Source organism: Delphinapterus leucas, chromosome 15, assembly GCF_059928025.1.
Source record: "Delphinapterus leucas isolate spDelLeu-1000000601 "Yukka" chromosome 15, BTC_Dleu_Yukka2, whole genome shotgun sequence".
In the NCBI taxonomy this organism is placed as follows: domain Eukaryota; kingdom Metazoa; phylum Chordata; class Mammalia; order Artiodactyla; family Monodontidae; genus Delphinapterus; species Delphinapterus leucas.
Genome location: NC_143143.1, coordinates 34,187,381 through 34,209,014, shown reverse-complemented (window position 1 = coordinate 34,209,014; position 21,634 = coordinate 34,187,381). Strand labels below are relative to the sequence as shown.

General features: G+C 54.4%; 1 protein-coding gene across 6 annotated transcripts in view; it reads right to left on the bottom strand.

The window, feature by feature from the left end:
* The window catches only part of PPL (periplakin), a 57,001-nt gene that overhangs the window by 29,765 nt on the left and 5,602 nt on the right, over positions 1 to 21,634 (bottom strand). For 5 of the 6 annotated variants that reach the window (XM_022594798.3, XM_089896189.1, XM_089896191.1 and 2 more), the window contains exon 3: positions 13,095 to 13,470. In XM_022594798.3, the coding sequence (XP_022450506.2) occupies positions 13,095 to 13,470 (376 nt within the window). Of the gene's footprint in view, positions 1 to 13,094; positions 13,471 to 21,634 lie in introns of those variants that run through there. The other variant, XM_022594799.3, reaches the window with a different exon arrangement.

Genomic DNA, 21,634 nt, shown 5'->3' with positions numbered 1-21,634 from the left:
TGGGTCTGAGCCCACAGGCACCAGCCTGGAACAGACGTCTCTTTGTATCTCAGGATGTACTCTGAGTGTTGGAACTGTGGGGAGACGGCCTGGGAGCCTCAAGTGGCATCGGGTATGCTCTCTCCGTCACCGGGAGTTAGAAACTCAATAACCACAGCCCGACCTGCTTTGCAGGTGGCCACTCACAGCCCAAGAGGTCAGCTGCAGAGTGAGGAGCTGGGGCTGGAACCCAGTGCTGTGATGTCCAGGGGGCAGCCCAGGACAGGCTGTGGTCTGGTCAGCGGGCCAGCAGGGATGCCAACTAGAGAAGTGAGGACAGAGGTGGCACTCCAGGTCACCCAGACTCTGTAGATGCTCCATATGGAGCAAAAAGAAAGAGAACACAGGCGTCTCAGAGGACCCTCAGCCCCACCCACCACTAGCCACTTCTTCTTGCTATAGTTTGTGTGGGGAGCCCCTGGCCCTTTCCCACGATATAGCTGGTTAAGCACCCAGACCAATGGCAGGCAGCCTAGATTCAGATCCTGACACAGTCCTTGTTAAGCTGTCAGTTACTTAGCCTTTCTGAGCCTCAGGTTCCCCATCTGTCACTGGGGGTCATGGCAGTCCACACCCCTCAGGGCTGGGGCAGTTAATTGAGAGAGCAGATAGAGGACTTCCCTAGTGGCAGAGTGGTTAAGAATCCACCTGCCAATGCAGGGGACACGCGTTCGAGCCCTGGTCTGGGAAGATCCCACATGCTGTGGAGCAACTAAGCCTGTGCTGAGCCTGCGCTCTAGAGCCCATGAGCCACAACTACTGAGCCTGCATGCCACGACTGCTGAAGCCCGTGCGCCTAGAGCCCGAGCTCTGCAACAAGAGAAGCCACTGTAATGAGAAGCCCGCGCATCGCGACGAAGAGTAGCCCCAGTTCGCCGTAACTAGAGAAAGCCTGCATGTAGCAACGAAGACCCAACACAGCCAAAAATAAATAAATAAATAAATACATTTATAAAAAAAAAAAAGAGAGAGAATACAAAGTGCTGCCTTGGAGGGAGCCCGGGGTTCTCTGCTTCCACCCCGAGTCACCACCCAGGGATTTGGGCTCCTTTTAAGGAGCAGATAAAGGCCAGCAGCTAAGGCTCCATGTGAGAACCCACGGGTACGGAGAGCTAAAAAAAGACCCCAGGCCACCCACACCATCCACACCGATCCTTGTGCAAGCTCAGACGCACTCTGCTTCCACCTTGTGGATGTCACCTCTCCCGGGCGTGGAGAATTCACAAGTAACCTCAATATTTGGAAATGTCTCCTCCGATTCCTGCAGGGAGAGGCCATGCACGTATAAGGGTAATGAGGCTGCAAGGAGGACGCGGCTCCCAGGCCCAACCACCTTGAGTTTGGACTAAGGATCAGGTCACTAGGTTTGGGGATTTGAGAGGTTCAGGGTGTTTCTACCATGAGTTTTGCTGCTCTGAGAACTCTCCCCTGTCTGCATCCGGGAAACCACAGGACGGAAGGGTGGGGAGGCCTCATCTACCAGGTCGTTTAAGCAGAACACCAAGAACCACCCCCAGATCCCTGCCTCTCCCTCTCCTGCTTCCACCTACGAACAGAGCCCTGTGCTCCCATCCTCTCTCGGGCCCTAAGGTCTTCACCTTGATCAAGCGCATCATCTCTCACCTGGACCAATGCCAATAGCCACCCCCAACCATCTCCTTGCACCCTGACTCTCGCTGCCCCCAGCCAGCTTTGGCACATTTATCAGAGATCTTTCAACGATGCAACCAGATCTCGCCATTGTCCGGCCTCAAACTTGCCAATGCTCCCAAACACTCTCAGAAGAGAGCTCGCTCTCCTGCCCAGGACCTGCCTCTCCCGCCCCAACCTTTGCTGCCTTTAGCTCTCCCTCTCCTGGTCACCCTGCACCAACTGGCCCATCCCTCTCCATCCTGCCTGCAGGGAGGGAAACTGAGTCAGCCTGGACCAGGGAAAGAACGTAGACTGAGTTTGGGCTCGGGCAGGTTCCTTAGTCTCTCTGTGCCTCGGTTTCCTCATCTGCAAAATGAGTATAAGAATCAGCCCCACCCAGAGGGTTGAGACAATTCAAGGAGATGATCCTTGTAAAGCACTCTGGACCTTGGACGTGGCTGTCACACCACAAAGGCTCAGGTTTGTTTTACCTGCCTACCCTTAATTTCCTTGTCCGCACAATGAGGTTATTGCATCTACTGACCGGGTAGCAAACAGAAGCGGGTGGGGTCGGCACTATGTCACTTTGCTTTCAAGGCCATCGCTGCCCAATAAAAACAGAATATGAGTATATTTGTAGTTAAGTCTTCCTAGTAGCCACATGAAAAACATAAAAAGAAACAGATGAACTTAACTTTTATACACTATTTTATTTAACCACATATAGCTAAAATGTTATTTTGACAGCTAGTGAATAGAACGTTATTAGTGAGATAGTTTACATTCTTTTTTTCATAGTAAGTTCCTCAATGTCTGGCATGTGGTGTACACTTGCAGGACATCTCAGTTTGTTCTAAGCACATCTCATGTGGCTGGTGGTTAACAAATAGGACAGCACAGTTCTGGGTGGTTCTGGGGCCTCTGGACCGCTTTGCCCTAAGCCCATAGTGACTGCAGCCCATCAGTTCTGCCATAATGAAGCTGATAGATGCTCAGAGCATCTATCCACTTCACTTAGTGCCTGGTACCTAGGGACATGTAATAAAAGGTCATTTCCTGCCACTCTCCCACCAGACCCACACAGGCTGGCCAGACACCTGCCCAAGGCCAGGTTTCATCTATGGGTCTCTGGCTGCCTGACTTCAAAACAATCCAGGGCTCCCAGCTGTGCCCATCAGAGCATGGTGCCTGGTTGTGCAGTGCCAGGGCACACAGACCACAGCCCCACACCCTTTCCCAGGCCACCGGAGCTGTAGCATCCTTGCCCATGGCCATGGGGCAGAGCCAGGGGGACGTGACCTGCTCCAGCCATCCCTCCCTCCTGCCTGAGAGAACAGCCTCTTTCCTGACCTGCCACTCCAGGGAACAGCTCACACCCCAGACACCACGGAGAGGCCACAGCTCTGCCATAACCCCCACCCCGTCGGTCACAGCCCAACTTGCTTTCTCTTTCCAGGTGTCGAGATGGGAACTGGCAGGTTAAGAGTGTGTCTGATGGGGACGGCCCTTCCTCCCTGGCCAGGGCCACCTCACCTTCCAGGCCTGAGTCAATCCCCATGTTCTGGCCCTTGATCATGTCCACGGTTCCTCCCTTTTGGCGTTAATTCTGTCTCTGTAGGTGCCAGTGGGGAGGATCAGTCTCGGAATGCCTGGAATGCACAGGAGCCCACACCTCTCCCAGGAACCAGCCTCCCCAGCCTCGCCCCTCCTAGAGCCCAGAGAAGGGGTATGGCCTCCTACTTGCCATGTAGGCAGGCTGCCTCCAGGGCCAGCCAGGCCCTAAGCGGCTCCCAGGCAACCTCCAAGCTCATCTTGGGGTCTAGGTGGCTCCCAGCCTCCACCTCCTTTAAACACTGCCTGGCTGAGAGAGCGAAGGCTATCACTCCAGGACACCTGCCCTGCCCCTGCCACAAAGGCACACACAGTAGGTGCAAGAAATGATTGCTGAATATGAACAACCAAACACTGAGAGGACTCACTAGATGCCCATCACCCACTCAGCCCTTTCCTGCAACATCTGCTGAAATCTCGCAGCCCTGGGAGAAGGGCACCCTTATAGTAATTGGGGCGCTTTTCTTAATTCCGTGTATTAGGTTATAAACTTTTGGACAAAAAGGATTTACTCATCTCTTGGGTTGGCCCTTCTGTAGCCTTTAATTCGAGGCCTTGCACAGGCTTGGGGCTCAATAAATAGGTATTGAATTGAGCAGACATTTTATAGCACGTAAACAATTCTTATCTCTCCATTTTCCAGATGAAGATAATTGAGGCTCAAACGGGTTAAGAAACCTGCCCAAGGTCACACAGTTGAAAAGTGATAACGCCAAGATTTGAACAGGTGCCAGAGCCATCTCCTCAGAACATGGGGGATGTCAATACTATTCCACAAAGTGACGGGAGATATTGGGGAGGCGGGACAAAGCAGCAAGGCGAGCACCACCCAGGGGAGGCGTGATGATTTACATCTTGTTGGCATCTTTATCAGTATAATTAAACCCAGTGGTTGAGTAACAATCAGTGGCGGTAGCTGAGGGTGAGTCATTCTCCTAAGATGTCACCACAAGGGGCTCCCAGCCTGTCCCTCTGAACGGGCCATTGCGGGGAAGGAAATGGTATGAAGAAACCCCTCCCTGGGCTACGCCTTCCCCCAGCGCCGACACGCAGTCCTGCTTTGATCCTAACAACCCATCATCAAGGTTGGTACTATTATTGCTTGCAGTACAGATAAAGAAGCTGAGCCTGGGGAGGAAGGGAGAATTCCCTGGAGCCAGAAGGTCAGCGTTTATGCTGGTGACTGCTGCCACCCCCCGCCAGTTTTTCAGATCGTCAATATTTCTAGATATTCAGTAAATGCTGAATAAATTTTCACCCCCACCCCCAAATCCTTGTCCTCTCTCTGCCCCTCTTACAGGCCCTGGGGATAAGCCCTTCTCCATTACCAAGTCATGCCACAACTACTGAAGCCTGTGCGCCTAGAGCCCATGTTCCGCAACAAGAAAAGTCACTGCAATGAGAAGCCCGCGCACCGTAACGAAGAGTAGACTCCACTCACTGCAACTAGAGAAAAGCCCGCATGTGGCAACAAAGACCCAATGCAGCCAAAAATAAATAAATAAATATATATATAAAATGTTTGCTCAATTCAACACCTATTTATTGAGCCCCAAGCCTATGCAAGGCCTGGAATTAAGGGCTATGAAAGAGCCCCCACCAAAAGATAAGTAAGTCCTTATTGTCCAGAAGTTTACGGTCTAATAGGCAGGATTAAGAAAAGCACCCCAATAACTGTAATTCTAAAGATTCAGATTGCCTGGGTCAGGGTATTTTCATCCATTCTGCCCCATTTAGGCCTTGTATCCTAACTTAATTGTGAAAATACAGCTCAGTCCAATAAAATGCAGGGAAAGAGCAAGAAGGAAACAAAGAGAAAGCATGATAATAGGAAATACAAAATAATATGGCAGGAGTAGGTCCAAACACATCATTCATTACAATAAATGTGCATGAGTTAAATTCACCTGCTAAAAGATAAGACTCTCAGGTGAGAACAGGAAGACAAAAAAAAAAAAAGCCAGCTCTATGCCATTTTATAAGGCATGTACCTAAAACAAAATAACACAGGAAGGCTGAGAATAAAAGAAGAGAGTGCGACAGACTAGGCAACTGCTGCTTTAGCTCTTTTAAAGGAAGAGCAAGGTGCATATAACTCTATGGACAAGTTATATTGCTCATATACTTAAGGCAATCAGTGAAAACATGGGATTTGATGGCTGCACATCAAAAGACTGAAGTCTGGGCCCTGCTTCATTGATTCTGACTTAACTGGCCTGCAACAGGACCTGGGCATCACCTTCAAAGCTCAGATGATTCTAACGTGCAGGCAGGGCTGGGAACAAGGGAATGAACCACGGTCTTGTGTTACAGGGTTAGGGGAGCAGATTGAGGAAGAATCCCCAGGTCTCTACAGGAAGGAAGTCTTGTAGAAAGCAATACCCAGGAAGCACCCAACAAATACCAGATTGACTGGTCAACTGACTGATAGGCTCCCTACTAGAAACTTCCATGGTAATTAGCTGGGTGTGGAGGAATTTACTGTCTGTTAATCCTGGGGAAGTAGGTTCTAAAGTGAGAGGGCTGCTGGTGTAGTAACTCCGGCTCCGTTTCATGGCCCAATCTGTTTCTGCCCAGGGAAGACCTCCCCAAAAGTGTGTGCTTTTGGGCTCTCATTACAGACACACACACAGAAGTTCAAGCCACTTTGGGTAACACCAAGGCGTGTCTTGGAGATTTCTGCAAGGTTTAAATGGGGCTCAAGCCAATCTCAACACTCCCGGCTGTTACGACATCATTCCGGGTTTGAGACCAGTGGACAAGGAGTACTGGCCTTGGTTTATGAAGCACCTACTATGTGCCTGATGCTTCACACATGTCACGTCCAGTTCTCTCCATTATCCTACACACCTCTGATTTGCAGATTCAAAACAGACCTCCCACCACTGCTTACTGAGCACCTGCTGTGTGCTAGGCATCGTTCCAGGGATGTGGCAGTGACCACACAGCCTGCAAAGTCCCTGCCTTCATGAAGCCCAGAGTGGGGCAGGAATGTGGCCAGCAGCACAGCTGACAAGAGGCACAGCTGGACCTGGAAGTCAGGTCTGCATCTCCCAAACCCAGGCTGTTTCTATTCTACCCACCAAGCCCTCCATCCCTGCCTTTAGCTTCAGCTTCCCTCTCAGTAACATGGGGGTTTTGTCGCCCAGTTTATAGTTGAGAAGAGTCAAGCTCCTTATCCGGAGTAGCAGGACTGCAGCCCTCTCTGTTCTTGGTGGCATAAACTCAGAATCCTTCCTCAACCTTCAACTAGAACCAAAAAGTCTCCACGCCCGGGATGGAGAAGTGAAAACCTTAAAAGCCATGAGTCTGAAATCTGAGCCCAGGCTGCTGGCGCAGCAAAGAATTCTGCACATGACTGTTTTACTGCAGCTGCTCAGCCTTCCAGGGTCAGCAGGCCTTGATGGGGTGGAGCTACTGGCCAGCGAGCAGCCCATTGTGCATTTATCATATAAGACCTGACAAACCCTCTGCCCAGGAAAGGATGGGCTGGCGACCAGCTGGGACACCCTACCAGCCAGCTCGCCTGCTCCCAGCTCATAGCAGCTGAGACTCTGAAACTCTGAGCCTCACATGGAAAAGACAGATGAGGGTAATATTATCTAACAAAGACAATACAATCATAATTTAGGGAGGTTGTTCCAAGCTAGGACTCAACCTCAGAGGCTGTCATGTGTTCACACCTTTCCCAGTTCCTGTCCTGTTGTCCCCTCCCCCACTTCTGAGACTCTCCCTTTGTGTCTCTCCATCCAGAAACCTCTGGCTTGTCCTCCATTTTTTAAAAAGATAAATAAATAAATTTATTTATTTATTTAATTTTTGGCTGTGTTGGGTCTTCACTGCTGCACGTGGGCTTTCTCTAGCTGCGGTGAGCAGGGGCCACTCTTTGTTGCGGTTTATGGGCTTCTCATTGCGGTGGCTTCTCTTGTTGCAGAGCACGGGCTCTAGGCGCATGGGTGTCAGTAGTTGTGGCACGTGGGCTCAGTAGTTGTGGCACATGGGCTGTAGAGCGCAGGCTCAGTAGTTGTGGTGCACGGGCTTAGTTGCTCCGTGGCATGGGGGATCTTCCCGGACCCGGGCTCGAACCCGTGTCCCCTGAATTGGCAGGCGGATTCTCAACCACCGTGCCAAGGAAGCCCTTGCAGCCTGTTTATGGAGCACACAGAAGATGGGGGATGGGACAGGGGACTCTCTGCTCAGGCCCTCCCATGCAGGAAAGGGAAGGGCTCCACCTGCCTGGAAGCAGGAAGGGGCACCTGGGGCCTCCCTCCCCAGGCTCAGGAGGATGGAAGACAGAAGACCCATCAAAAGCAGAGAGAACAAAGAACAAGGACCATTTCTGTCTTCGCACTCCTGAGACAGGCCGGGGCAGGCAGGCTGGGAGAGTGGCAGGTGGCACTGGCAACGCCCCGCACAGCCCTGCCTAGAGCGGAGAGGAGCTGGGACTCCTGGGTACTCCTCCCTTGACAAAGAGCCTTGGAAACGCTCCCAAAGGCAGCTTCTCCCCCAGCCCCCAGGGCCCTCCAGAGGTCCCTCACCCTCCTTAGAGTGTTGCCTAAAAGGTATGAATTGAGCTCAGCCTCTCCCCACAAAACTCCCTGCTCCCAGATGAGTGCCCTGACCGTGCCTGAAATGCCACCATTAGCAGCCATTGTTCTGTTCTGAATCTAATTTACTAGGTCTCGTTCCTTCTGCCAAGTGAACTGGGCAAGTGAGGGCAAAGCCAGAAAGAGGAGAGGCAGAAAGGGCTGCTGGGCGGAGTCAGGGATACAAAACCCAATGACTCCACCATCTGGCCTGCAGCAGTCCCAGAGACAGCTGCCACCAGCCCCAAGTACAGGTGGGGAGACCTAGTTTCCCTCCCCAGGGGCCCTGAGCCCCCCGCATCAGCCAGTTGTGAGCTGTGAGCCCAAGGTGAGTGCCTTTACTATTGGCCTCAGTGTTACCCTCTGTGAAATGGGACACCACCACCAGCCTGGCAGGCTCGGTGTCAGAATGAGATGCTATAACGTCCATGGCCATGCTGGGAGCACAGTAGGTGTTGAGAAATGGCTGCGTGGACCACTCGGTCCTGGTCACCCACATGGTGGGAGGTGGGCTTTGCTGACAGGGCCCTCCCCCAAACTGTTCAAGCTTTCCAGCTTCACTGATCAGTGCATGAGTGTCTCTCCATGTGTCTTCTTTTTTATTTTGACTGTGCTGAACGGCATGTGGGAGATTAGTTCCGTGACCAGGGATTGAACCCACGCCCCCTGCATTGGAAGCCCAGAGTCTTAACCATTGGACCACCAGGGAAGTTTCTCCATGTATCTTCTTTTTTAAAAAAATATTTTATTTATTTATTTGGTTGCATCAGGTCTTAGTTGTGACACATGGGCTCCTTTGTTGCGGCTCACTGGCTCCTTAGTTGTGGCATGCGAACTCTTAGTTGCGGCACGCATGTGGGCTCTAGTTCCCTGACCAGGGGTTGAACCCGGGTACCCTGCATTGGGAGCTCAGAGTCTTAACCGCTGCGCCACCAGGGAAGTCCCCCTCCATGTGTCTTCTTAAGTGGGGGTCCATGTGAATGCTGGGGTGATTGAATGAGAGTCAGCTGACCTCCTGCCCCACTTGGGCTGTAGCCTCCACAGCTGGAAGAAGACCAGCTGCCTGGTCACCTCTGGTCTTAGCACCATTCTCATCTTTAACAGCAGTGTGTGATTACCAATATTGGCTGCCATGATTTACTGAGCACTCACTGTAAGCCCTGGTCTGGGGCTGGGCCCATCACATGCATTATCTTGCTTGATCCACTAGTGACCTCACCAGCTGGGTGTTCCTGCATCACTCCCATTTCACAGATGAGGAAACTGAGACTCAGAGGTGTTACCTGATCTGCCCAAGGTCACACAGCTTAGGAGAGACAGAGCTGGGGCTTCAACTCAAACCTGGATGGCATCAAACTCTATGCTTGTAACCACCGAGAGGCCCAGGGTACCCCAGCTGGCTTCCAGGAGGACACGCAGCTCTTTCACCAGTCTCCAAAGCCTTGGGCCCTGCCTCCCACATAGGGCACCCCCCCATTAGGACTGGGCCATTCTTGCAGGACTGTGCCCAGGTGAGCTCAGGAAGCGAGGCGAGGCTGTTGGGTGCTTACTGGGGCCCAGGCCTGTGTGGAAGGGCAAAATTAGCCCCATTTTACAGATAGGGAAGCTGAAGCTCACAGTGAGGCCAAATTTCTTTGCCAAAATCAAACACAGGCAGAATTCAGTCTAACTCCAGAGCTGGATCTAACCACTCCATTTCTCCCAATGACAGGGCAGACACCTCCCCAGGAAGTCCTCCCTGATAGCCCAGGTCTCCCCGTAACCCTGACAGCCCTCACTTCAGACCAGTCAGGGAGCACCAGAGCCATCGGACTGGAGACCTCGTCTGTCCAGCTCTACATCCCCCCGCACCAGGCTCCCATTGCCACCACGACACAGTCCTGTAACCATCCTAGTAATTAAGCAAAATTCCATCAAGTGCAGAGACACTGTCAATGTCTCTTCCACATCCACCCCCACCGCCTGGGAATGGTACCCCTGGAGTTGTGCAGTGCACTGCCTGTCCATCATGGCATCCAGCTCAATCCCAGACACATAGTAGGTGCCTATTCGAATTTATTCAATAGTTATATTCATCATAGCTGCTGTGGACTGAGGCTTCCTATAATTCTCAACCTTTCCCTGAATTATTTCATTTAATCCTCATGCCAACGACATCACCAGGCAGGTACTACTTTTATGCCCATTCTACAGGTGAGAAAACAGAGGCTCAGAGAGGCCAAGCAGCTCTCTCTAGGTCGCACAGCCGGGAAGCAGGGGCTGGCTGGAGCTGTACTCTCAGCCACAAAGCAGGGCGGTAGGACCAGGGCCCCTCGAGACCCTCCCTGCTGAGCTGGATACTATCCTCAGTGACCTGCACCATCAGGCCTTACCCTGTCATTAGTTCAGGTGTTCCCATACCTGTCATTAGGAACCAGGGCAATGAGAGCAGCTGAGTTCACACCCAGTTTCAGCTGCTAAAAGGCTGACAAACAGGGAGGGGTGGTTTTCTCCAAGGGGGCTCTCCATTCACTAATTTCTGTTCACTTGTGCAGTCCAAAGCCCGTGACTGCTGGGTGTGAAGGTCGCGAGTCCTGGTTCCTGGATCCCCTTTGCTGGGGACAGGGATGCTGACCCTCAGGCTGGGTAATTCCTATGTGCTGGGGTCATTCTCTCCGTTGTTACATGTGCTCCTCCCAGCAACTCTATGCAGAAGATATTAGCACCATCCCTGCTTTGCAGACAAGGAAACTGAGGCTCAGAGAGGTTTCTGCCCACAGCAGATGTAGCAGAGCTGGGACCAGAGGTGAGGAGCTCCTAGCCTCCTCAATGCTGAATCTCACTGGCAACCCTGCCCGCCTTCCCCCAGACAGAGGAAGAGGGCCCCAGAAAACTCAGGGTGCAAGAATAACTTAGGGGGCAGCACCCTGTGACCAGCAACCACATCTTAGAGTTACAGGTACAGGGGTATGCACTCGGTAACACTCAAGAGATTCTTGTTGACAGAATTGGGCAAGAGGCAACCCCCCACCCCACAATCTGGTCCATGAACTTGTCCCCATCAAGGGGAAGGGGCAGAGGGACATGCTGGGCTGGTACGACCATGGGCACCTGGCTCCTACCCAGGGCTGTGACTGTGCGGGGCCACGGGGGTGTGATGGAAGAGTCTCTCACCCCATCTTGGGGAGAGAATCAGAAAGGCTTCCTGGAGAAAGAGATCTCTAAGCTGAGATCAGTCATTCAGCCAGGGGCAGAGGGTGGCTGCTTTGGGCCAGGAGTATTGAGAGGGGCAGGACCTGTGTCCTTGCCACCCTGAGTCCCTGAAGCTGTAAAGGATGGGAATTCCTTCCTTCCCACCCTCTGCTGGGAAGGCCAAGATCCTCCCAGCTTGTCTGGATTCATTATAACTTTTGTTAGGTCCAAGCCCAGCCCTTGGGGAACTGGATGGATGGAGAGCTGGAGGAAGGGGGAGCTTGAGGGATGGGGGAGGCAGAGGGCAGGGCGAGGCTGGCCCATCTCCTGGTGTGTGGGTGTGTGCGTGTGTGAAGGACTGGAGGGGCCCCAGTCTTGGTGGGGGGAGAACAGAATAGTCCTCCGTGCCTGGCACGGAGCATTTGATTGTGCAACGTCTGAAAGAACAGTTCAGGGACTGGACGGGACCCCAGCTGGGTTTGAGAGCCAGCTGGACTCAGCCACAGAGGAACAGCACGCAGGGCCCTGCCCATTCCCTGGGGATGTGAAAGACCAGGGAGGCTTGTGTGTACGTATGTGTGTGGGGGGGGGGGGCGGGAATCTTGGGAGGGGAGGGGAAGAAATGTCTCTGAGCTTGAAACAATGCAAAGGAGAGAGGGGGCAGTGGGGTCACAGGACAGGGGAGTTTCTGAAAGGACTGGAACTCAAAGAAATGGAAGGCTCACACTCCCCATGCCAGTGCCCAGGCCGCCTGCACCTGTCAGACAGGTCTGCCTGGACTGGACCACAGGGGCAGGGTGGGAGCCCAGGCCAGAGTCTCCTCACTTTCATCTGGGGCCTGGGAGGGAGTGAGGGACAGCTTTCGGTGGAGGGGGTGTCTCAGGTGAGGGCACTTTGGCGTGGATACTCCCAGGCAGGTGGGCTATGCAATTGCTGAGTTCCCCACCTGCCTGAAGCCCCTCGTCGAGAGAAGTCTGGTAAAGGCTCCCTCCCAGCTAGGAGGCCCCGCCCCATTTTCCTTAGAGAGAGGACAAGGCAGGGTCTGATTCTGCCCCCACTCTCGATCTTAGCATCTCCAGTTATGAAGTGAATACATTAGGCTTAAAACCGATGTGGTCTGCCGTTTCAAAGCAAACACATTGAGACACGTTATTCCCTTCCCAGGCAGCCCTGAGAACCCGAGGCTTAGAGACGCCACCAGTTTCGGGGCTTTGTGATTTTTCAGGGGGCAGCCACGCCCCTAAGAAATCACGGAGGGAGAAGGCCCCATCGTCTCTCAGCCGATGCGCAGACCCCGGGGCGGGTGGTGGACAAGGGGTGCCTCAGCCCAGGTTCCCCCAACCCGACCCCACACCCACCGGTTCCCCTGGACCAGGTTCTGGAGCGCAGGATGGCAGGTGCTGGGAAGTGCTGCCGCAGGTGGCACAACCCCATCAGGCGCCCCCCCCATCCCCGCCTGCCTGACGCCAGGAGCACCTGCGCGCTCTCCAAGAAGCACTGGTGAACGCCCGCCACTCAACGCCTCACGCTCCAGCTAAATTTCACGGCCCGGGTGCGCCCCTAGACGATGCTTAGGTCCCCTGCGCACCCCACTCCCCGGCCTTGGGTGTAGCGTTCTCCAGAGGACACACCACTCTCCACCCTGGCTGTGCTTCCTGGCCCAGGAGGACCCCTGGCGCAAGGGCGACCCCGCAACACCGAGGTCCCCTGTACCTCCAGCTAAGTTCCTCGCCCTCTAAGCACCCAGGCCAGTGCTCTCTGGGCTCCTAGAACTCTCCGGTGCCAAATAGCGTGTTTTCCCTCGGCGCCCCCAGCCCATCCGCATCCCCACCTTGGCGGTGCTTCCCAGCTCAAGGGTGGCCCTCGGGCCCCGCGTTCCCGCGAGTCGTGCACTCCTGGCTGGGTTCCCAGCCCGCTGGGCCTCCCAGGGCAGTGCTTCCTGCGCACCCCCCCATCCCCCTCAGCCCTCGAGGCTCGGCTGTGCCCCCCACGACCTGGGCGGTGCATCCCGGCCCAGCGCGCCGCCAAGCGCGCTGCGCATGGGCGCCTCCTCACCTGCGGGTCTGAGCCGTGGGGCTGTATTTGCCTTTGCTTCTCTTCTTGAAGAGCGAGTTCATGGTGGCGCTCGGGGTGGGCGGGTGGGACGTCGGGTCGCGGCGCCGGTCTGGGCACTGGGCTGCGAAGGCCCCGGCGCGCACCAAAGGGCGAGCAGCGAGCACAGGTGAGCGAGCGGCGGCGCTGGAGCCCCGAGTGCTGCGCGGCGGCGGCGCGCGGTCACTACTCGCGGGGGGCGGGGCTCTCGCAGGCCACTGGCTCTCCCAGCCGCTCCCGAGAAGGTGGTGCTTACCTTCCCGGAGGAGGGGCACCAGGCGGGCGGGGCTTCCAGGCTCGTGCGGCGCCGGGCCAGATCGAGTGGGGCGTCCGCTCTGGACTGGGGGTGGGGACACCGGGTCTTGTTAGGACACAGCCCACTGCCCAGCACGGACATTCGAGATGCTGGGCAGGCGGGCGGGGGCTCACTGGCCACTTTCCCGAGCGTGCTCAGTATCCCCCTCACCCCCGCGCTCCGGGCCTGGCGCCCCCCTGAATGAGGGCCCCATCTGGCTCTCTGCTGCCCCTCTTGGGCATCAGCGCTCCCTTCTCGTTGGCTGAACCCAGGTGGGTGCCCACCTCCCAGGTGTGGCAGACACTGGATGGGTCTCTATGCCTCGGATAGCTAGCGAATTACATTCAGGTGGTAGCAGTGTCGATGGCAATTGAGAGAAGGGAGCTCTGGAGTGCGCCCGCCTGAGTTCAAATCCTGCCGCTACAGTCAGCTGACTCCTTGGCAAGGCTTCTTGCCGTTCCCAACCTCAGTTTCCTTATTTGTCAAACAGTGATAACAACTGTCCTCCATCCCATAGGAGGTTCCTGTAGTTAATTCACACAAAGCACTTAGCACAGCGCCGGAAGTGCCAAGTTAGACCCTGTGCCAGCACGAGTCCAGGTTAGACAGTGGCCCTGTTGCGCCGTGTGCCAGTAGAGAAGGCTGCAGTTAGCCGACAGTGAACTGAGTCTGGAGGTGAGCCAGAGTGGGGCCCTGGCAGCGGGGAGGGTTCAGCACCACTCTGGAGGGCGCTGGGGCTTCTGAGCTCAGCTGGGAAGGAGGAACACACAGTCCCCCGGGAGATGCCAGAAGGCATTGGAGATAAGCTATGGCCAAAGGGCTCAAATGGGGAGCAATGAGGTCTGAGAGGCAGAGAAAAAGGGGTCCCCACTGGGTATCCAGAGTCCTCAGGGCAGTCCCTTCCCCAGCTGTTTTTTATTTTAAAAATAAGGAGGTGGGGCTTCCCTGGTGGCGCAGTGGTTGAGAGTCCGCCTACCGATGCAGGGGACACGGGTTCGTTTCCCAGTCCGGGAAGATCCCACATGCAGCGGAGCGGCTAGGCCCGTGAGCCATGGCCGCTGAGCCTGCGTGTCCGGAGCCTGTGCTCCGCAACGGGAGAGGCCACAACAGTGACAGGCCCGTGGACCGCCTAAAAAATAAATAAAAAATAAAAATAAAAATAAGGAGGTTGGTGGGGAAGTTGATGCCTACAGGCTTTTCCTGTCCCAGACCCCAGAGCATCTGAGAATAATGTCCTTTAGGCCACTGGTGTCCCTGCCACCAAAGTTTTGAAGCGTTACAGAGACTTTAGGAAAACCTTATTCCTAAGGGGGCATCTGCAGATGGGCTTAAGCGAGTCTGTGGATCCTCCTACAGTTGCTTTCAAAATGTGTGCGTCTAAATGTGCATTTTTGGGGGGAGGGTCTATCTCTTTCAACGGGTTCATTCATTGACTCATTCAACAGACATGAACACTCTCCCAGCCTTGGCTGCCTGGTTCTTCTGCGTTGATGAGGAAAGGGAAAAACCAAAAAAACAGCAGAGCCTTTCTCTTAAGGGAGGGGGAACGACACATATTAATAATAATAGTAATAATAATAATAAATTGATGACCTCAAATTGTTAACTTTTCAAAAGGGTCTGGGGACCTAAAAAGGATAAAGGACCCTGGGGGGTGCCGCAGCTCAGGATCTCCAGGGGAGTTTCTAAAATGCAGATTCCAGGGCCTTGACACACCCCCAGCTCCTGACCGGGGAGCACAGGAAGGGTCCCAGGAATCTGAACTTTTAGCAAGTGCCCCTGGTGGTCCCTGGCCTCTTATGAGAAGTCAAGAGTGAGGGATCCTGCCTGCAACTCCCCACCTGCTCAGGTGGAGAACCCTGAACAGACCTTCCAGTCAAACCTAACCTTTCTTTCCCCTCTGAACTTGGCTCTGCCTGGCTCCTCTCTCAGATGCCCCTCCTAGGCGGGGAGTTCCTCACAAGGCAGCCGAGGGCTTGAGCAATTCCCTCCGTCCTGAAGGGACTTCCCTTCCCAAGTCTGAGGTTAGGACGGGGCTTGGCCGGCACCTAGAGACTGCAAGTCCAGCAAGCCGACATTGGGAGCAGGTGTCAGGGAGGATCCAAGGCTTCAGCACACAGGCTGGGCAGGCGCAGGGACCCGGGGTCTACAGAAGCCCGAACTGTGGACAAAGCTTGCTCACCCAGGACCCCTTCCTGCACCCCAGGTGAGCCAAAGGGCTCAGGGAGGAACACTGTCCATCACCCTGCTTTATGGCACAACGCTGCGTGGAAACCCTTTTCCTTCCTTCTCCTGACTACCTTTCCCTTGGAGGCTAAACCTACCTTAGGGAACGTTCATGGCAGTAGTGTTGCCAGGGAGGAGGCCCTGGAAACAACCTACTGGCCACTGGGATCAGGGTCAGGTGGTTAAATAACCCAGGGCATATCTACACCGGGAAGACCATGTAGCTGGAAAAGAATGAGATGTCATATATGTAGTCAGGCACCAGCAGCAAAGTGTGAGGGAGAAGCAGGGAATGTATGTGCATATACACACAGAAAACTTCCGGAAGCTTCCACAACAAATTGCTAGCCATGAGTCCCCTCAGGAGAGAAATCTGAATTTTCATTATACACTCTTTTATAGTGTTTGGATTTTATTTTATTTTTAAAATTTCCTTTGGATATTATTTTTATATGTACTTAGATTGCTTTTCCAATGGCTTTTTTCAGCTACTCTTTAAAAACTCATTTCAAAATGACCCAAGCCTGGCATTCCCTCTTCCCAGAGCCTTCCCTGCCGCCCTCTCCCCTGCCCCCTCCCCACTTTGTGCCCCTCTGTCAGTGTCCACTCAGTACCACACTCTATGGTACTAACCTCCTTCCTTGTAGGACATTCTGACTGGACTGAAAGATACTGGTTGATAAGGATTTTGGAAGATATAACACTTGGGCAAAATAGAACCCATGCTGAGGAAAGAAGCCTCTCTACCTTCAAGTTGCTGATAGTCTAAGGTCAGAGACAAAGATACAACAACTACAAAGCCAGACTTCCCTGGTGGTCCAGTGGTTAAGAATCCGCCTTCCAATGCAGGGGACGTGGGTTCGACCCCTGGTCAGGGAACTAAGATCCCACATGCCGTGGGGCAACTAAGTCCACGCGCCACAACTAGAGAGCCTGTGCACTGCAACGAAGGACCCTGCAGGCCGCAGAGAAGATCCCACATGCCACAACTAAGACCCGACGCAGCCAAATTAATTAATTAACCAATTAATTAATTAAAAACAAATACAAAGCCAACTGGGATGAGTCTGGGGAGAAGAGCATTATCAGAGCTCTGAAGATGGGGAGGAAGGGGAGCAGCCTGGGGAGTCCTGGGGTGGAGTCCTCGCTCAGTCCTTTTCAGTTATGTGAACAGCTTGTGGGAGGTCATTTTGTCTCTCTGAGCCTCAGTTTTCCTCATCTGTGGAATGGGCACAACTATAGCATCCACCTCCTAGGGTGAGATCCCATGTGTTAAGCACTTGGTATGCCCCCTGGCACTGAGTGAGGGCTCCACAAATGGGAGGGGATTACCTCTGCAGCTGGAGGCTCGTGCTCATGGGGTTGAGGGTTACAAGCAATTACAGGAACTCCTCCAAAATGTGTCAGAACTCTGGACTTCTCCAAACTTTCATATCTTCCTTCTCCACACCTCCTAGAAAAGTGAAATTTGGCTTTTGGGAAGGAACCTAAGTAGAGACCTCCAGGTTAGCAGGCTTGTAGCTCAGCTGCTGAGTGACAGCTGTGACACATGATTTAATGCCATTTCTCGTTTATTGAGGACCAACTCCGTGCCAGGCAACATGGCATATGGCCAACATGCTTCAGCTGATTGACTCTCCCCAAGGACCCATACCGGTGAAGCCTTCCCAGTCCTCCCCCGCAGGAGGAAGCTCTCTTATCTCATGTTCCAGGGAAGAGCACTGAGAGGCCCCGTGCCCAGCTGGGCTGGTTCCTGGGTTAGCCTGCTCTGGCCCCGCGCCCTCAGACCCCCACCCGCCTCCACCCTCCTGGGTTCGGGCATAGGGGCCAGGCTTCCGCTGACTAGGCTGGGCCCAGCCCAGGTGCTTCAGGGAGAATTAGCAGATTTAGGGAGGAATTTGAGTTGTGCTGCACCATCCCTCCTCCCTCCAGTCTCTAAAATCTGGTTTCTGAGCTGGTGCTGCTGTGTATGTGTGTGTACGTGTGTGTGCACATGTGTACACACGTGTGCACGCTGCTCTGTGGGCAGGCCGGATGGGATGGGAGCTGTGATCTGGCCCTGTGAATTCTCCTCTGGGCAGATGGGATTTGTTTGCTTCCATGGAGCCCTCTTATGCCAAGTGACTCATCTGTTCTGCCTGTGCCGTGGGGTGGGGTCTCGGGGAGAGTGTTTGCTTTCCTGCGGTTTACGTGACGGTTAACTTCACGGAGATGGTACCTGTAGGGCCATCCTGTTCCCTGGCAACCAGGCCATCCTTGGCCCCTGAACTCTGTCCCCTCCCTACAGCTGGGCCAGGCTGCCGGCTCCCAGGAGGACCACCACCTTCTGAAGGGTCACCCACACCCTCCCTATTTGCTGTCAATGTTTCCCCAGCAGCTGGAGAGGTGCTCACTCACTCCCTGGCTGGCTCGGGTGTTTCTGTGAACCAGTTTGAAACAAGAAGGGCAGCATTGCCCCAGTCCTGGAGAGAGGGGTGTGCAGGTTCCTTACCACAGAGCCTTTTCCTCCTAGAACGGAGGCCCAGCCCATTCTCCTGCAGACAGTCATTCTCCCATCTCCAATGGTATGGCCTCACCCCAATCTGGGGAGCATTTAAAAATGCAGATTCCAGGGTCCCTCTTCTGAGATTACAGGTGGGTGGGTCTTGGTACAGCCCAGGAATCTGCATGTTAACAAACACATACTCCCTGGGATGCTGAAGCGTGTGGGTTTCTGGGCCACCCTGAGAAACACAGCTGTGAACAGAAAGAGATGCAGCCCATGCTCAGGCCCTGGTCTATACCTGCCTGGGAAGAACCCACAGGCTGTAGCTTGAGGCCAACCTCTGTTTGAATCCTGGCTCTGCCATACAACCAGCTGTGTGACCTTGGGTATGTGGCTTAACCTCTCTGAACCGGGTTTCCCCATCTGTAAAATGGGGATGAGCCAGCGCTCGGTGATGTGTGCAGAGCACCTGGCATGGAGGTCCCTCTCCTCCCTGCCCTCCAAGGGGACAGGAGGGGGCTGGCCCAGCTTCACCCTGAGTTTTGTAACATGTATTTACTTTTCTTGCAAAACAATGCAGGGGATGGAAAATCATGTTGGCCCTCCAGCCCACATGGGCTGACACACTCAGCCCTGGGCTGGGGGCCTAGTGAGCTCCCCACAGCCCCCCTGAGACCAGAGGGGAGGCTGGGCCCTGGCAGCAGGGACAGGAGAGGGTGCATGGTGAGTCACCCACTCGGCCTGCCCCTGAGTCATCCCCCAAGAATGTGATTCAGGCCCCCACCGGCCCAGGGCCCCTGGAAGGCTGCCCCATCCTGGCCACCTATTTACTGCCTGCCAGGCAGCCCCACTCTGCTGCTCCCCAAGGGAGCCACTGCTCAGATGACCTTCCTGCTGGCCCTCTCTGGATGCAGGTATGCACCTGTACACCTGTGTCTGCTGTCAAAGTATTCAAACAGCTCCTGACCAGCGGTTGAATAGGGGCTGGAGGTCCTGGCCACCCTGGCCCTTGCCCCAGGACCCAGCCACTGAGGGGTTAACCCTCTGCTCAGCAGGCGAACTCTTGGACCTGGCCTCACCCACAGGCTGGCATCCACTCTGGCCCAGCCAGACTGCCCCATCATCGCATCTTGTAGATCCAGGCTTCATCCTGAACCCTGGGTGGCTTTCCAGCACAACCTACCCCACATCTCTGGACACCTCATTTCAAGGCCATCTCTGGGCCTCTCAGATCAAGCTGTGAGGGCCACTCAGTGAGGAGGTCACGCTGTCAGGGCAGTGAGTGGAGCTGGGTGGGGCCATGGGGCCAGACAGGCTCTGCCAGGCCTGGGATCCTCGCAGGACAGGTTATCCAACCCAACCCCAAAACTCCCCTCCCCACGACCAAGCTTACTTCCTCTTGCCCTGCCTGCCAGGGCTCATGCTGCCCAGACCGGTGGGGCTACATTTCTGGGGCCAGTGTGTTACAGCCCCTGGGAATGGCCCAGGTCAGGAGGGCAGGACCCCATTCCCTCCTGTGCCTGGGGGCCTGAGTAATGGCCAGGCCAGGCCACAGGGGAGAGAATATGGAATCAAATCAGGTTTTAGCTTGAAGCCAACCTGGATTTGAATCCTGGCTCTGCGATGCGCCCAGCTGTGTGATCTTAGGCAGGGGGCTTAACTTCACTGAACCTCAATTTTTCCATCTGTAAAATGGGGAAGAGCCAGGGAGCTAAGATGTCAAATCCCAGCTCCTTCACTTCCTAGCCATGTGACCCTGGGGAAATGTCTTCAACTCTCCGAACTTGGGTTTCTCCATCTGCAAAATGGGGACTCTCTGGCACCTGCTCCATAGGGTCTTAAAAGGATTCAGTGAAGTAAGACACATAACAATGACACACAATAACAACTTCTGTTGAGCATTTACTATATGCCAGGCCCTGTGCTAAGTGCTTGGCTCAGAGGGTCGGCACTGTGTTTTCTAGCTTCGTTGAGGTGTGATGGGCGTACAACAGAGTGTATATATTTAAAGTGTACCTACCATCTGATGGGTTTTGACACAAGCACACAATGGTGAAACCATCGCCACAACAAAGATGACAAACTGGCCCTCTTCCTCTCCCCATTTTTCAGATGTGGAAACTGAAGCTCCAAAGCATTCAGTGCCTGCTCAGGAAGGTCAGGAGTGGCCTCAGGATTTAAACCCTGCGGTCTGAGCCAGCACCCTTATCTCCACCTCCACCACCATTCAGCAGGTGCCAGGCACAGAGTAGGTGCCCAGTGTCATGTTGAATGAATGAATGAATGAGTGAATGAGAGGGTCACTGCACCATGGTCCTGGGGAAGATCCCCAGAGGAGGGCCAACCAAGGGCTAGTAGGTCCTGAGTCAGGACCATGGTGGAAGAGAAGGGGGTTATTCGTCCGTTCGTCCAATATTTATTGAGCACCTACTATGTAACAAGTCCTGCTCTAGGCACTCAGGATACAAGTGGAATACAATGGACACATGTTCCTGCCTTCAGGGAGCTGGTGGCAGAGGATTGGGGTGGGGGACGGTGTAAGTATGCGGTCCCTGGTGGATGATGGCACCTCTCCCATGTCCCCAAGGATGGAGCACCCCAGGCACAGTCACAGACTGGGGGTGCCGGGGATACTGTGAGGAAAGTGTCCAGACCCCAGGCTGAGGCTGGTTGGAGCATCTCACTGGAGGCAGGCAGGGACCCCAGGTTCCCTCCTCCTTCTCCTCCCTCCTGAGCATCACTGATGTTTCCATGGGAATCAGGTTTCCTTGTCCCGAGGGGAGGATCTTGACCTCTTGCCCACAAAGTGCCTCCCACATGTTCACCCATCCATTTATGGAGCACCTACTGTATACCCCATCCTGGTGATACAGTAGCTAACAAGATACAGCCTGTATGCCCCGGTCTGGGAAGAGAAAGGGATAGAAAAGCAAGCCAACAACCGCATTTAAATAAGTGAAATGACTTAAATGCCCATCCACGGGGCAGTGGCAGATGAACGATGAAAGCATCAGGCTCTGGAAAGGTGGATGGGGGTCAGGAAGGCGGGGGTCCGTAGGCCTTGAAGGAAAGGAAGGCTAGGCTGTAGCAAGTGAACCAGTAGGTGCTGTGTTTTTGCCATTTGTGATTTAAACTAGAGCTGCCCCTATGTCCGCGAGTTTGCTTGTCTACCCCAGTCTGGACCTGCCCGGGCCCTTTGTCCACTCTCTCTGCTGAGGTCAAACATTCCTGCTCTGGACCCAGGAGGCCCAGTCACCACAGGCTGCCCTCCCGGGCCATTCTCTGGTCACTGGCTCAGTCTTAATCCCTCACCCGGGCTCAGGCCTCGGAACCGATGAGTCAACACAAGCCGGCTCTGGACAAACACCCCCTCCTCCTGGCCCTGGGGTCCCTACTCCACACCCACCCAGTTCATCCTCTTCCCAAGAAAGGGTGCAGCCTCTGCTGGTCCAGGGATGACTCAGAGCAGCCCTGGCCAAAGGAACTTCCTGCAATGCC